The sequence below is a fragment of the Zingiber officinale genome, chromosome 1B (genome assembly GCF_018446385.1).
Source record: "Zingiber officinale cultivar Zhangliang chromosome 1B, Zo_v1.1, whole genome shotgun sequence".
Lineage (NCBI taxonomy): Eukaryota > Viridiplantae > Streptophyta > Magnoliopsida > Zingiberales > Zingiberaceae > Zingiber > Zingiber officinale.
This window is the reverse complement of record NC_055986.1, coordinates 156,227,304-156,240,956: the sequence shown is the minus strand read 5'-3', so window position 1 is coordinate 156,240,956 and position 13,653 is coordinate 156,227,304. Positions and strand designations below refer to the sequence as shown.

The 13,653-nt window shown below is 37.8% G+C and overlaps 1 protein-coding gene across 2 annotated transcripts; it reads right to left on the bottom strand.

The window, feature by feature from the left end:
- Nucleotides 1-773: 773 nt before the first annotated feature.
- LOC121985912 (protein NRT1/ PTR FAMILY 5.2-like) lies at nucleotides 774-11,706 on the bottom strand. 2 transcript variants are annotated; one of them, XM_042539630.1, is made up of 4 exons: nucleotides 11,186-11,706; nucleotides 10,869-11,086; nucleotides 1,968-2,539; nucleotides 774-1,848 (listed from the first exon to the last, which is right to left on the bottom strand). In XM_042539630.1, exons 1-4 carry the CDS (start codon nucleotides 11,307-11,309, stop codon nucleotides 993-995), a joined length of 1,770 nt encoding a protein of 589 aa, XP_042395564.1. In that variant the 5' UTR covers nucleotides 11,310-11,706; the 3' UTR covers nucleotides 774-992. The 2 variants fall into 2 exon arrangements, with proteins under 2 accessions (XP_042395564.1, XP_042395572.1); XM_042539638.1 differs by lacking the exon at nucleotides 11,186-11,706 and adding an exon at nucleotides 10,634-10,746 and having other exon boundaries at nucleotides 10,869-11,007.
- Between the last annotated feature and the right edge of the window lie 1,947 nt (nucleotides 11,707-13,653).

Here is a 13,653-nt window from a genome sequence, read left to right as displayed (position 1 = left end):
CAAACCACTTTAATCTTTCTATTAAGCTGGTTTTCAACCTCATTTTTATAGAGTGCAAATTTCTCTATAGCTTCATATTTACTTTTGAGAAGATACATATAACAGTATTTTGTGTTATCATCTACAAAGTTGATGAAGTATTTATTCCTACCACGTGTTAGTGTACCTTTGAGGTCGCACATATCGGTGTGAATTAGCCCGAGTGGGTCGTTGCTTCTTTCAATATGTTGAAATGATGACCTTGTCATTTTTGCTTCAACATAAATCTCACACTTGTGTTTTGGGTCAATGTGAAATGTAAGTATGCTTTGCATGTTTATTAATCTACGTAACACATCGTAATTAACATGTCCTAGTCTACCATGCCACAAATATAAAAAAAGCATATAAGTGAAAGAGCTTTTATTTTTATTTATCTTAGGCCTAATAACCATTACATTGAGCTTGAATAGCATATCAAATACATAACCCCTTCGTACAAATATTCCATTTTTGGACAATACAATTCTGTCTGGCTCAAAAATAAATCTTAAGTCTTCTTGCTTCCTCTAGATCTCATCTTAGAAAATTTAGGATTCTTTCATTTCGATCTTTGACCGATGCTCTTTCACACGAGTCAACATAGTTTAATGCAATTCAGATCTTGGATTTACATCCCCTGCGCACCTACGCATGAGAAAGAACATCTCCCCATGCATTTATTTATATTTTCAATACATGTGAATCAATATAAACCAATCAACATATCATGAAACTCCTAATGTGAGATTAAAATCTCGTTCACAATAAAATATTTTTATTCTTCCACCTCTTCTCCATTTATCCAACAAATTATATTTATGGGTTATCGCAGATCAATCAAATGTACTACTGTTGTTGGCAGAAGTCCCATGTAATTGACTTGCCTAAATCTAATGAAGAGGTCGACGATACTACATAGCCTAGAATGTCGTTACACGGATGAAAATTATACTAGTGTCCGGGATTTAATGTCAAGGTTTAGGGTTTAGATGTAAAACTCCGTCGTTCATCGACTCCTCTTGATGCGTCGTCTCTGCTCTGTAAACGTAGTACCTGCTCACCACATAAAACGAGGCGAAGTTGAGGCAATCGAGCACGACGAAGAAGGCGTAATAATAATCCAGGTGCGACGCGTTCAAATTGTTGAGTATCCACCCATGGCCACGCTGCCTCGTGATGCGCTCCACGGTGGAGAGCAGGAAGCTACTGAGGAAGTTGCCGACGCCGAGGCTGGTCATGGCGTAGGACGTGCCCAGGCTCTTCATCCCCTCGGGCGCCTGGTCGTAGAAGAACTCGATCTTGGCCACCTCCAAGAACGCGTCCGCCACGCCCATCAGCACGAACTGAGGCAGCAGAATGAAGATGGTGAGCGGGACCCCCGCACCACTCTCCACCAGCCCGTTCTCCCGCGCCACCGCCAACCGCCTCCTCTCTGTCAGCGACGCCACCGACATGATCACGATGTGGATCGCCATCCCGGTGCCCATGCGCTGTAGCAGCGAGATGCCGCGGGGGTTCCCAGTCAACCGGCGCATGAAGGGGACGAAGTAGCGGTCGTAGAGGACGATGCTGACGAGCATGGAGAGGGTGACGAAGGCGGCGAGGCTCGCCGGAGGGATTTTGAAGTCGGGACCAATGTGGCGGTCGAGGGTGGTGCCCTGCTTCACGAACAGGGTGTTGATCTGGGCGTACATTGTGCTGGGGATGAACGTGGTGATGAGGATTGGGATCATCAGCAGCATTTGCTTCGTCTCCTCCACTTGCGTCACCGTGCAGAGCGCCCATGGATTCGTCGGGCCCGTCTTCACTGCTGCTTTATTCAAAACCCTGGTAACGGATGTTAAAATTTTTAATTTTGATGTGTGATCGGAGTACAAAAAAAAATCTAATTTTGATGTGTGATCGGAGTAAAAAAACTAATTTTGATGAGAAATTGTATAATTCACCTCCAAGTTGGTGTGGAATCGATGCGGTATTTTCCGGGCTCGGCATAAGCGTCGAGATCGAGCTCGTGCAGCTCCTTGGGGTCACTGGGCAACCGCACGGTACATTTCCGGGTGGCGGCCACGATAACCCTGGCCATCTTGGTGAAGGGGCTTCCAGCGGGGATCCTGTGGCGGTAGAAGGGAGTGCCGGCGACGAAGACAGAGATGGAGATGGCGAGGCCGAGGGTGGGGAGGGCGTAGCCTAGAGTCCATCCGACGTTGTCCTGGATGTAGACGAGGACGGTGTTGGCGAAGAGGGTGCCGAAGAAGATACTGAACATCCACCAGTTGAAGAAGGAGAGCTTGTGCGTGCGCTCACGGGGATGGAACTCGTCGAACTGGTCGGCGCCGATGGTGGAGATGTTGGGCTTGGTGCCACCGGTACCAACGGCGAGGATGTAGAGCGCGCAGAAGAAGACTCCGAGGTGCAGCGGCGTGGCGTCGGTGGAGCAGGAAGGGTCGGCTGTGTTGGGGCCGCACGGTGGTGGTTTGAGCGACGACAGCGACACCGACAAGGTCAGTAGACACATCCCCTGTTTTGAAGCAATGGCGAGGGTATCACAAACTTGACTTGAAAATTAGCTTATAACCAATTAATTTAAAGCGAAAGCCACTTTATTGTTTTACCTAACTCTTTGATCTGTTTTAACTTCAATTATAGATTAATCAATATTTTACTGAACCGTAAATTTTCATATTAGTCGTTTCACATATCGGTTTAGATTTTTTTAAAATATATAAAAATGGGCAAATTGTCTAAAATCTCCGTGCAAAGTTTCAACTCCTACATCGGAGAGTATTTATTTCAACTTCTTAATCCATACCAATTCACCCAATTCATTATCTGTGCACAAATTTCGAGAGATTATTACAAAATATAAATATAAAAAATCTAAAAAAAATATCATTCATCCAAAATGAGGTATAATTACTCCTAAATTTAACATCATTTAAATTCAAATCTAATACACTACTTATACACAATTTTTAGGTTTTTGGTAAAATATATGTACAAGAATTCAATAATAAGGTATAATTCCTTATAAATTCACCATAATTTCTATGCACACATTTTTTTAGGTACACTACAAAATATAGATAATAAATCTATAATGAGGTATAATTTCTCTTAAATTCAACATCATTTAAATTAAAATATAATATATTTTATATCCAATTGAGCACTATTTATAATAGATCTATCAACATCATCTACATATATGAATATGTAGTAGTACCCTCGGGAAGGTCAGTGACTAGCGCATGAAGTGCTGGCACCATGAATATGTAGTAAATATATAGATACATAATCCACTTTATTAGATATAAAATATTTGAAATCAAGTATATATGTAGTTTAATTAGGTATAATTTACAAGATTGTGCACAGGTTGTGAATTAAGTGAATTGGTGTGGATTAGGGAGTTATTCTCTGACATAGGGACTAATGGTAAAGTTAAAACTTTGCATGAAGATTTTAGGATAATTTACCATATAAAAATATGTAACGTACTTTCATTATGTCCCTCTTTGATCTACAATCAACTACTCATTCATCTGCAATCAACTACTACAGACAATCGAGTGTATTAATCTATTTCTAAATTTACTTTGTTAGATTTATGATCAATAATCAACTGTTCAATCCATCAGTCGATTGTTAAAATTTATATGCTATGATAGAATCATTGCACAACTCTATCAATTTTAAAAATTCACAGTTCTCTATTTAAATTATGAAATTTATATCCACACTTAGGAGGATGTAAAATGTACAATGAACTTAGTTTGAAGTAAAAAATACCTAAGACTATCAGAGGGTTTAGAAATCTCAAAATTACTTTAAATGAAAATTATTACACTCTTAAGAGCCTCCTTAATATAATCATTCTCTCATGCATACCTAAATTCCACAACCTAATTTGAAAAATATAAATTTTTAAATCATCACAATATTAAGAAAATTTGACATAATCTCATTATAGTGTTTAACCTTATCAAACCTACTCCCTAACACTACTAAAGGGTTCTTAAGACTTTCTTAATTGACACCATGTTAAGATTTTAAAATTTTAGACATTGTAAGATTATTAGTGAGTTTTGACCAAAACTTATTGATGACCTTAGGAATCTCACTTTAAAACAAATTCATTACACTCTTTGGAGTCTTCTGTATTTGAGCAATTCTAATGGTTCGTGTGACTATGTGTTTTGGTATTTAGGCACAGAGTTTAAGTTAGGTTTACCCTCGTTATTTAATATATGTATGTGAGTGTGTAGGTTTGCAGGATATACATAGGACTCAGCTTGATGACTTCGGGTCCGGTGAAAGATGGAGCATCCGAGGGACCATGGACAAGGCAGTAAGGTCAAGTGCTGAGGGAAGCGACTTCGAGACATACACGAAGGATGACATTGGGGACAAGCCACGGACTTGAATGCATCCGAGGGACGAGAGCCAAAGGAAGTAGGCTTGAAGGCAAGAGGTCAAAGCTGCGAAGAAGAGTCAAGTGAGTCATGAGGGTTCAAGTGCGAGAGAAATGTACTCGGGAAGGGAAATCCTAAGTTTAGGGTTGTACCAATCGACTGGTACTGGGACTAGTCGACCGGGGTGGGCACAGAGAGATTTTGTGCCTGAACAGCTGGGATCAGTCGACTGATGTTAACACCAGTCGACTGGTAAAGAGTCGTTGTCCAGGCACCAGTCAACTGGTACAAGGACCAGTCAACTGGTAACAGTAAAACAACAATGTTGTTTCTTCTCAAGCTCTAAAAGATGGAGCTTGAGATGACTGGCCAAGGTGACGAAATTAGTGGTGATTAACCCTAATTAGTTGTCACCAAAGTGCTCGTGTAATCCAAGAGGTCTTGGTGAGTATTGTGGTGAGGTTTCTCCACCCACAAGAAGACTCGAGATGGTCGGAGTTTACCGAGGGCTAATCCACCGAAGGATTGAGGGATTTTCTATCTTACAAACAACCGTGGAGTAGGAGTCCTAATCTCTTAACCATGTTAAAGGAAACGTGTTAGCCGTTTGCTTTCTTTCTTATTGTCTTTAGCTTTCATATTTGTATTCGTATTCGTATTCTTTGTTTTCCATTGTGCACTAATGAATATGTAGGAAGCAATCGATTGGGGGCAACGTCTATTCAACCCCCCTTCTAGCCGACTACAAGATCCCTGACATTCTGAATGCAACCATGGCCTCAAACCTAGATTCTACAATCTAAATTGAGAGATGTGGATTTTTAAAATTCTCACAACTTTAAGACAATTTGACACAAGCTCATTAAAAGGTCTAAGTTTATCATACTTACTCACTAATACTATTAAAAGATCCCTAAGACTACCCTAGTTTAACCATTTCAAAATTTTAAAATTTTGAATGTTATAGGGTCATCAAGGTTTTTTTTTATTGTGTCAAAACTCACTAATAACCTTAGGAACCTCAAATCATTTTAAATCATGACTATTACATTAACGGTCGCTTCTTGAGTATAACCATGCTCTAAGACCTAAAATTTGCAATTTAAATTAAGAGATGTGAGTTTTTGAAATTAATAACCTTAAGACAATTTGACACAAACTCATTCAACAATTTAAACCTATCAAACTCACTCACCAATACCACAAAAGAGTTTTTCAGGAAAACTCTAGTTCGGACCATATCGAGATTTTGAAATTATGAACAGTATATGGTCATCATTGAGTTTTGGTCAAAATTTATTGATAATTGTCTCAAGGTCATGAAATTTTAAAAATTTACATCTCTTAATACAATCTAAGTATTAGGGCATGCTTACACTCAGGAGTCTCTCAAAAATGTAATGGTCCTTATTTGAAGTGATTTTGACAAAAAATCATTGATGGCCTATAATATCTAGAATTTTATAATCTTGACATGGTCTAAACCAAAAATTCATAAAAAATCCTTTGGTGGTATTGTAAGTAATTATGACAAATCTAGACACTTCAATGAATTTGTGTCAAATTGTTTGTGAAAATTTTAAAAATTCACATCTCTCAATTTAGATTGTGAAATTTAGGTCTGAGAGTATGGTTACACCAAAGAAGCTCCCAAGAGTGTAATGGTCTTGATTTAAATTGATTCTAAGATTTCTAAGGTCATTAATGAGTTTTAGCCAAAACTGACCCTACAATGTCTAAAATTTTAAAATCTTGATATGGTGTGAACATGGGAGGGAGTCTTAGAAACTCTTTGGTGATGTTGGTGAGTAACTATGACAAGCCTAAATCATTTAATGACTTCGTGTCAAATTGTTTTAAATTGTGAAGATTTCAAAAAATCAACATCTCAAGCCATGGAATCTAGGTCTCAAGGCATGGTTATACTCAAGAAACTCCCAAGAATATAATGGTCTTAATTTGAAGTAATTATGAGGTTCCTAAGATCATCAATGAGTTTTTGGCAATCCATTGATGTCTCTATAATGTCCCGAATTAAATTCTTAATATAGTCTGAACTAAGGGAGCTTTAGAACCTTTTGATGGTGTTAGTGAATAAGTATGACAAACTAGATTCTAATGAGCTTATTCCAAATTGTTTTAAGATAGTAAAGATTCAAAAAACTCATATCTTTCAATTTAGGCGGTGGAATTTAGGTCTAAAAGCATTATTACATTTAGGAAGCTCTCAAGAGTGTAATGATCTTGATTTGAAATGATTCTGAGGTTCTTAATCAACGAGTTTTTGCCAAAAATAATTTGATGATCCTACCGTGTCCAAAATTTTAAAATCTTAATATGTTTGAATTAGGAGAGTCTTATGAATCATTTAATAGTGTTGGTGAGTAAGTATGATAAATTTGGACCTTTAATTATGTAAATCTGCTCTATGTCATTGGGAGGGAGTGAATCAGGTACCGAACATATCCCCATGTGGGAGGGTATTTCTAAGAATTTAGCCAAAATTTGACCCTTCCTAAATTATGTAAATCCACCACATGATTACTGGCTCGGCTATGCCCGGGGGTAATCTAGACCCTTTAATGAGATTGTGTCAAATTATCTTAAGGTTTTTAAAGACCAATACCAATGCGGTATTGGTCTTTGAAAACCAGCATCATGTCTTTGAAAACCAGCACCAGGTGGTGCTAGTTTTTAATCTGGTGCAGATTTTTAAAGATTAACACCGTCTTGATGTTGGTGGTGCTGGTTTTGGTACCGATCTTTATTTAAAGACCGACAATAAGACCAACGCCTAAATTTGAGACCAATACTATAACGGTCGTTGTGCATGCAATCAAATGAGAGAGAATTTATTGCATGCTCAAGAAATTTGAGAGAGAACAAAAAATTTTGGTCAAAAGCCGTATATATCTATATATATTTGTATATAATATAAGCAATGGTGCAATGGTTAGACTCTCAGCTGTGATGTATTGTAAGAGATTTTCCTTCCCGTGAGAAGTGGATCTAAGTTAGTCGATTCAAAGAGCTAAATACTTGGTGCTAACTATTAGATTATAATAGTTGTAAATAAAGTCTCAAATTGAAAACACATTAAAATGAACTTATAAGAAAAAGATATCTCCAATGGTATGATGTTTTTTTTGGATATAATCTAAAAATAAAATCATAAGAGATTAGATCCAAAATGGATAATATTTTTATTGGATTGGTCATCTGAATAATTTAAACCCGATTAAATTAATATTTTATCAACAAGTGAAAGACGGATTGAAATGGATCAGTCGGATTGGTAATCCGTACGGACAGATCTGCGACGGGCTCGGATTAATCAACGGTTTGAAAAGAAAAATTACTTAATAGGTCGCTTTGTCGCACTCAGCACTACTGAGGTGTGGCAAGTACATAACCAAGTTCCCCCTTTTAGGCAGCCATGTCCGAGGTGTCGCTAGCTCACGCATGCTAGAGCTCTAGGCATGGGAATGATGAAGACACGCAGCAAGGTGGTGGAAGCTAGAAAGGCTCGTGGGAAGGGGTGGGAGTGCCTAAGGCTCGAAGAAAACAAGCGTTGGAGTCCTAGATGAATAAGCATAGTAGCAGAGGGAGCAGACCAAAACAACACCAAGCCACTGAAGCAGGCAAGCAGCAGATAGTATAAATGCTAAAAGATCAAAAACTTTTTCTTTTTCACTCTTTCCTCCTGCTCCCCCTCTTTATGGGGTCCCTAAACTAACATAAGCTTTGCAAAAAGAATGAGTTAAAGGCAATGCCTCAACCATAACTAGGGCTGTCAATTTAATTAGATTGGGATCAGTTAGATTGATCTACTCATCAAACAACTTAAGACTAGTATAGGTGTACCAACTAGTCTAGGCATGCAACCACGCGAGTCAGCTCATGACATTTCGGGTTGATCCACAGATTCAGAATTTTTTTTTAAAATTTAAAACTAAAATAGAAAACTCAATAGGTTTGTGGATTTGACCCACCTAATCTGACCGAAATTTAAAAATTTTAAATTATTTTAATATTTTAAGATATTTTTTTAATTTTTTGACGGGCTCATAGGTTGACTCTACAGTCTAACCCACAATTCGTCTTGGGTTGAAGATTTCTTAAGCTACAGGATGTCGGGTTGTATTGTCATGTCCTGCCATATGATAAGTTTTTGATGGACTAACTTATCTCGCCATGGATTGTCCTATTTCACAACTCTAACTATGACTCATCGTACTTCCCCTAACTCTTTTCAACTCGACGGATTAGCCTGTCTAATCCACAATCCAAATTTAAAATTTTAATTTCTATATATACTTTTTTTTATTTTTTAAAGTCTCATGGGTTGGATCACCTAACCCTCAACCTGCCTTGGATTGGGTTAGAAAATTTTCAATCCATCAATGGTGGTACGGTCCACCCCTCCATCCAGTGGCGAAGCTTACATGAGTCTAGCATGGGCAGTTGCCCACACTGGGCCTCATCAGGGTTACCTAATCTCAATGAGGGCTCCATCAGTCGCTCGCAATTGCTCGCCTGCCTTCGTGCCCAATAGGAGTTCCTCCGCTCCACTGCCCTCGCCGTCGAGCGAGTTTTCATCTCCATCAAATCCATCCTCGCCCTGGATGACGCCTTCACCAAGCTCATCATCATGTACCCGAAGTACCAATCCTCCAGTTGCATTGACGGTCTCTGTCGCGATGAGCACTACCACCTCTTCGACACCAACACCCAGGTTTGCCTTAACTACTGTGTCTTCGACTTGTTCTCCTACCTCAAGAGCTTTCAAGTCTAGGGTTCATCTGCATTCGACCCCTCTGAGATCACCGTCCACCTAAGCAAACGAGCCCTGTACAACACTGAGAAAGGCACGGCGGAATACGACTTCAAGACCGAGATCATGGATTACTTCACACATCTTTGACAATGAATACAGCTTGTGTTTACCTTCAGCCAGGGCTCCGCCTTCAAACCACTCGCCGAAAACTATTCGTTCCAGTCCAATAAGAAACTACCGACGATGTTCGATCATGACAACTAGTCAGTGAATTGGATGGCACAATGCGTGAGAGAGAAGGGAGTCAGTCTGTAGCACCTCGTTCAATTCGCCGACCCTCAAGCTTTGCTCACCAAGTTGAGGAAGTAGATCTCTGGCAAGATGCGGAGGAGGAAGGACTACGCAATGGGACTCTTCGAGTCTTCGTGTTCTAGAACCAATCGAGAGTCACTAGAGCTAAATACTCGTACTAGTGGAAGGCCCTCACGCAGTAGTACTTTTGATATTTGCTATTCAATGTCGGAGCACTCGGGCCGAAGTACATGAATTCTCTCGACCTCTCCCTTTTCTAACCGAACGACGTCATCATCTCCTTCTACCGATTTGCTGGCATGAGCATTTTAACTAGGATATTTTATCCATATAGCTATGGAAAAAAAATTCTTTTCCTCTCAAATGGATAGTTGCCTAATGTACAGTAGTGTTATCATCATTTAGAGTATCTATATCAGTTTTCCTATCTCTATATCTAAAATTTAGGATAAATAACTCACTTTATTAAATTTAGACAATCACTTTTCACTACACACTACATCAACCATCCTAAAATTTTCATTATTTTTAATTTTTTTTATTATTTTCTTCTTTTTCTTCTATCTTTTTATTATTGTATTTATGGAATGAGTGGAAGGAGAGAGATTAAAAAGAATGAGTAGAAATAGAGAGATTGAAAAAAAATTATTTTATTTTTAGGGTAGAGATTTCATTCTCTAAATTTAGAGAATCATTATTCATCAAATCTAAATTTAGGGAATAGATAGGATAGCTGATGCAAAAAAATTTTAGCTACCCTATCCAAAATTTAAGATAAAATCTTTGGATAGAATAGTTGATGTGGATGCTCTAACGTCTAGGAGTTAAATCTCGACTGACTAGTAGGGAGGGCGTGCAAATTTTTAGACTTTATATATATCTAGTTTTTTTCTCCTCACTCACACTTACTATTGTAAAAATTTAATAAATATTCATAAGTTTATTAAAATATTTTTTTAAAAAAATATTAAATAATAATAGGATGATTAGTAAGATATGAATATAGATGGTTTGGCAGGTATTGATATAGGGATTAAAGTTTCAAAAGTATAGAAATGAATATGAGAGGGATATAATGGATGGTAATAGATAAAAAAATATAAAATCTAACCTAAATTCGATCCTTTACCCTTCTTAGCTCCACCCCTGCGTCCCGTCCCGCTGGATGAGGAGTTTTTGACGTGGGATAAGATGTACTCTCATTGATAGATAATTTAAAGTCTCCTAAAAAAAAAAAGGTTAAAAATAGAGGGTTGTAGACTCTAATTTTTTTTAACGATAAGATGGGGCATAGGGCAAAACGAAGGGCATGCTTTTCAAGGTAAAAAGGTCAACGGAGCGATTACCGAGAGGTAGATAACGGAGGCGATGATGAAGGTCCAGTAACGGCCGAGGTGCGCGTCGGCGACATAGGCGCCGAGGATCGGCGTCAGCCAGACGGCGCCGACCCAGTTGGTGACGTTGTTGGAGGCCGTGACGGTGCCCTGGTGCAGCTTATTCGTCAGGTACAGTATGAGGTTGGAGGAGATGCCGTAGTACGCCATGCGCTCGAACACCTCGTACACTAAACACACGCATACGTATCGGTCAACCAATTCGTCGAACAACTCGTGCGCACACGAAAGGAAAAAAAAAATTTAAAGATCGCCAGAGGAGTTCGTACCGACGACGAAGGAGCATGCGGTCCACCCGCCTCGTTTGGACCGGAGGACGGGGTTGCCTTTGAGGTCGACGGTGCCGTCCTTGGTGTACTCCTCGAGCCCGGAATCGTCGCAGACGGCGGCCATGGTGGTAGAGCAAGCTCACTGATCAGCAGTTGCCTCGCGAGTTTGGGGTTTTATAGACAGGAAATGGCGCTCGCTTTGTGAGCAGAATACGCCGAGGGAAAAGACGAATTATAACATTAGTTTATGAACTTGGGCCCAACTAATCGATGGATTTTTCCCTCATTCATTCAACTAACATCATAGATTTTTCATTCCACTAAAAGAACATGTAACTGGAATTCGAATAATAGATACTTGAGAGTCTGAATCTTTTGATATTATTGGACAAAAGCTAAGCTCTATATCAATGGATTATGTATGACGAGAAGGAAGAGGAGGCAATAATTGTGATTTTTGTAATATACATATCAGAGGTACTTTGTTTCTCTGGGGAAGACTCCATGGAAAATAGAGCTAGAGCTCGAGCCATGTGGAAAGGTCTGACTGGGTTGATTTTCATAATGGCAAATTGCTCGTGTAATTCAAATTCTTAACAAACACCAGGCACCATCTTTGATGCTCTGCTAGTGTCGAAATATAGAAATGAATGGCTTGTCGTGGATGACTTCTCCAATTGTCCCAGTAAATTTATTAAAGTTTTTCGGTAGATTGAACTTTGGGAGTTGGGACAGCGAACAACTCACTCCATCGAAAGTTACTGAAAGAAAAAAAAAATAGAACCAAATTGCAAGTACGAATATTAATTGATGCATACTACAAATTGCAGTCCGCGAAGTTGACTTGGTGGCATGGCATCCGAAATTTCCATGTTATTTCTTCCTGCACGTCTCGATCGTGACGATGCTTAGCGTCTGAGTTATAACCTATCCTGTATCCTATTCTAAGCATTAAATTGTTTATATCTTAAGGTCTTTATACGGAGTCAACTTCGCTTACTTTGACTTGCTGCACGCTACTATTGACGTCACCGACTTCACTTAGATATACCAAAAACAATTACCTGGAAACTGCAAACCAAAGAAATAAACTGGGAGAAATTTTAATTAAGATGTCAGTTAACTGGAATCCCATCCACTTCTTACTTTGGCAATTGACAGAACATTTAAAATTATCAAAATTTTAGAAAACGTATTTAACTTTTAAATTTCTTTAAAAATATTTATTTTTCATTTTACCCCTTTCATCCATCATTATAATTTTACATTCAAAGAACAATATCACTGTGAGCGGCCTAGCAAGGATTTTTAAATAGGGTAGTGATTTTCATAATTCAAAAGTTTTAATTTTGAATTGAAATAGCAGAAATCAAATTTAAATTTAAAAAAAATTAATCTTAACCTCTGATTCTAGTTAAATAATGATCCATCGATTTCTTAAAATTTCTACTTAAAGTCAAAGAATTATTTATAATCTTACTTGTAATATTTTACATTCTTACCTATTAGACCTTCATTTCAATCTAAATAATCATTCTAACTAGTAACCTAAAAAAAATAAAATTTATACTTTATAACTCTCCTTCGATTAATGAAACACGAAAGAAGAAAAAATGACTTATTAGGTGGTTTAACAAATGGAAAAAAATTATTTCTAAAGGAAGAAATAAAAAGAAGATCGTTCCTTTTGTGAAAAATAGAGAAAGAGAAAACAGAGAGGAAGAAATAAAAAAGAATTTTGCCTTCTTCGTTAATAATCTTGACTAGTTTTGATGAGTTTGATAATGACACAAAGAGAGCAAGGTAAGGTAAAACAGAGCTATCTTTACGATGCTAATAAAACCCTATAAAACATGCGAAGTAGAAGAAGATCTCAGGGGCAAGGGCTACTCTTGTTGTTGGAAGAGGACATCAACTGATATTCATGTTTTGGAGAAAAGGGAAAAAAATAAAATAGTAGGTTTCCTAAAAATATTATAATTTATTTTAAACTAATCGAACTCATTTAAGTATTAAATTTGATTCAGTCATAATTTAACCAAATCAACTCCAAATTAATTTTGGTTTGAACCAACGTAATCCTTATCTTTATGCCTATCTAGTTTTAACCCAATTCAATTCTACGATTTAATTCATTTGCTGATTATTATATATTTTATTTTTAAAATTCAATACTTAACCTTCCACGTTGCGATATTTTCTCGTAAAAGTAGTATCAATAGATTAGGTCAAAAATTTTCTAAATATGTGATCAATTTCAATTTCCGATGATAAACGATATGAATCGGTCGGTTAAAGTGATGATGAAGGCTTTCCAAATATATAGTATTATTATTTTTTAAAATATGGAGAATAGTCGTATCCCTTTGTCATCTGACTAAGTTCACTGGCCACTATGATATTAGATTTTAAAAAAACAACACAACTGTGATATTAGATTTCAAAGAATAATATTGTTATAGTGCTGA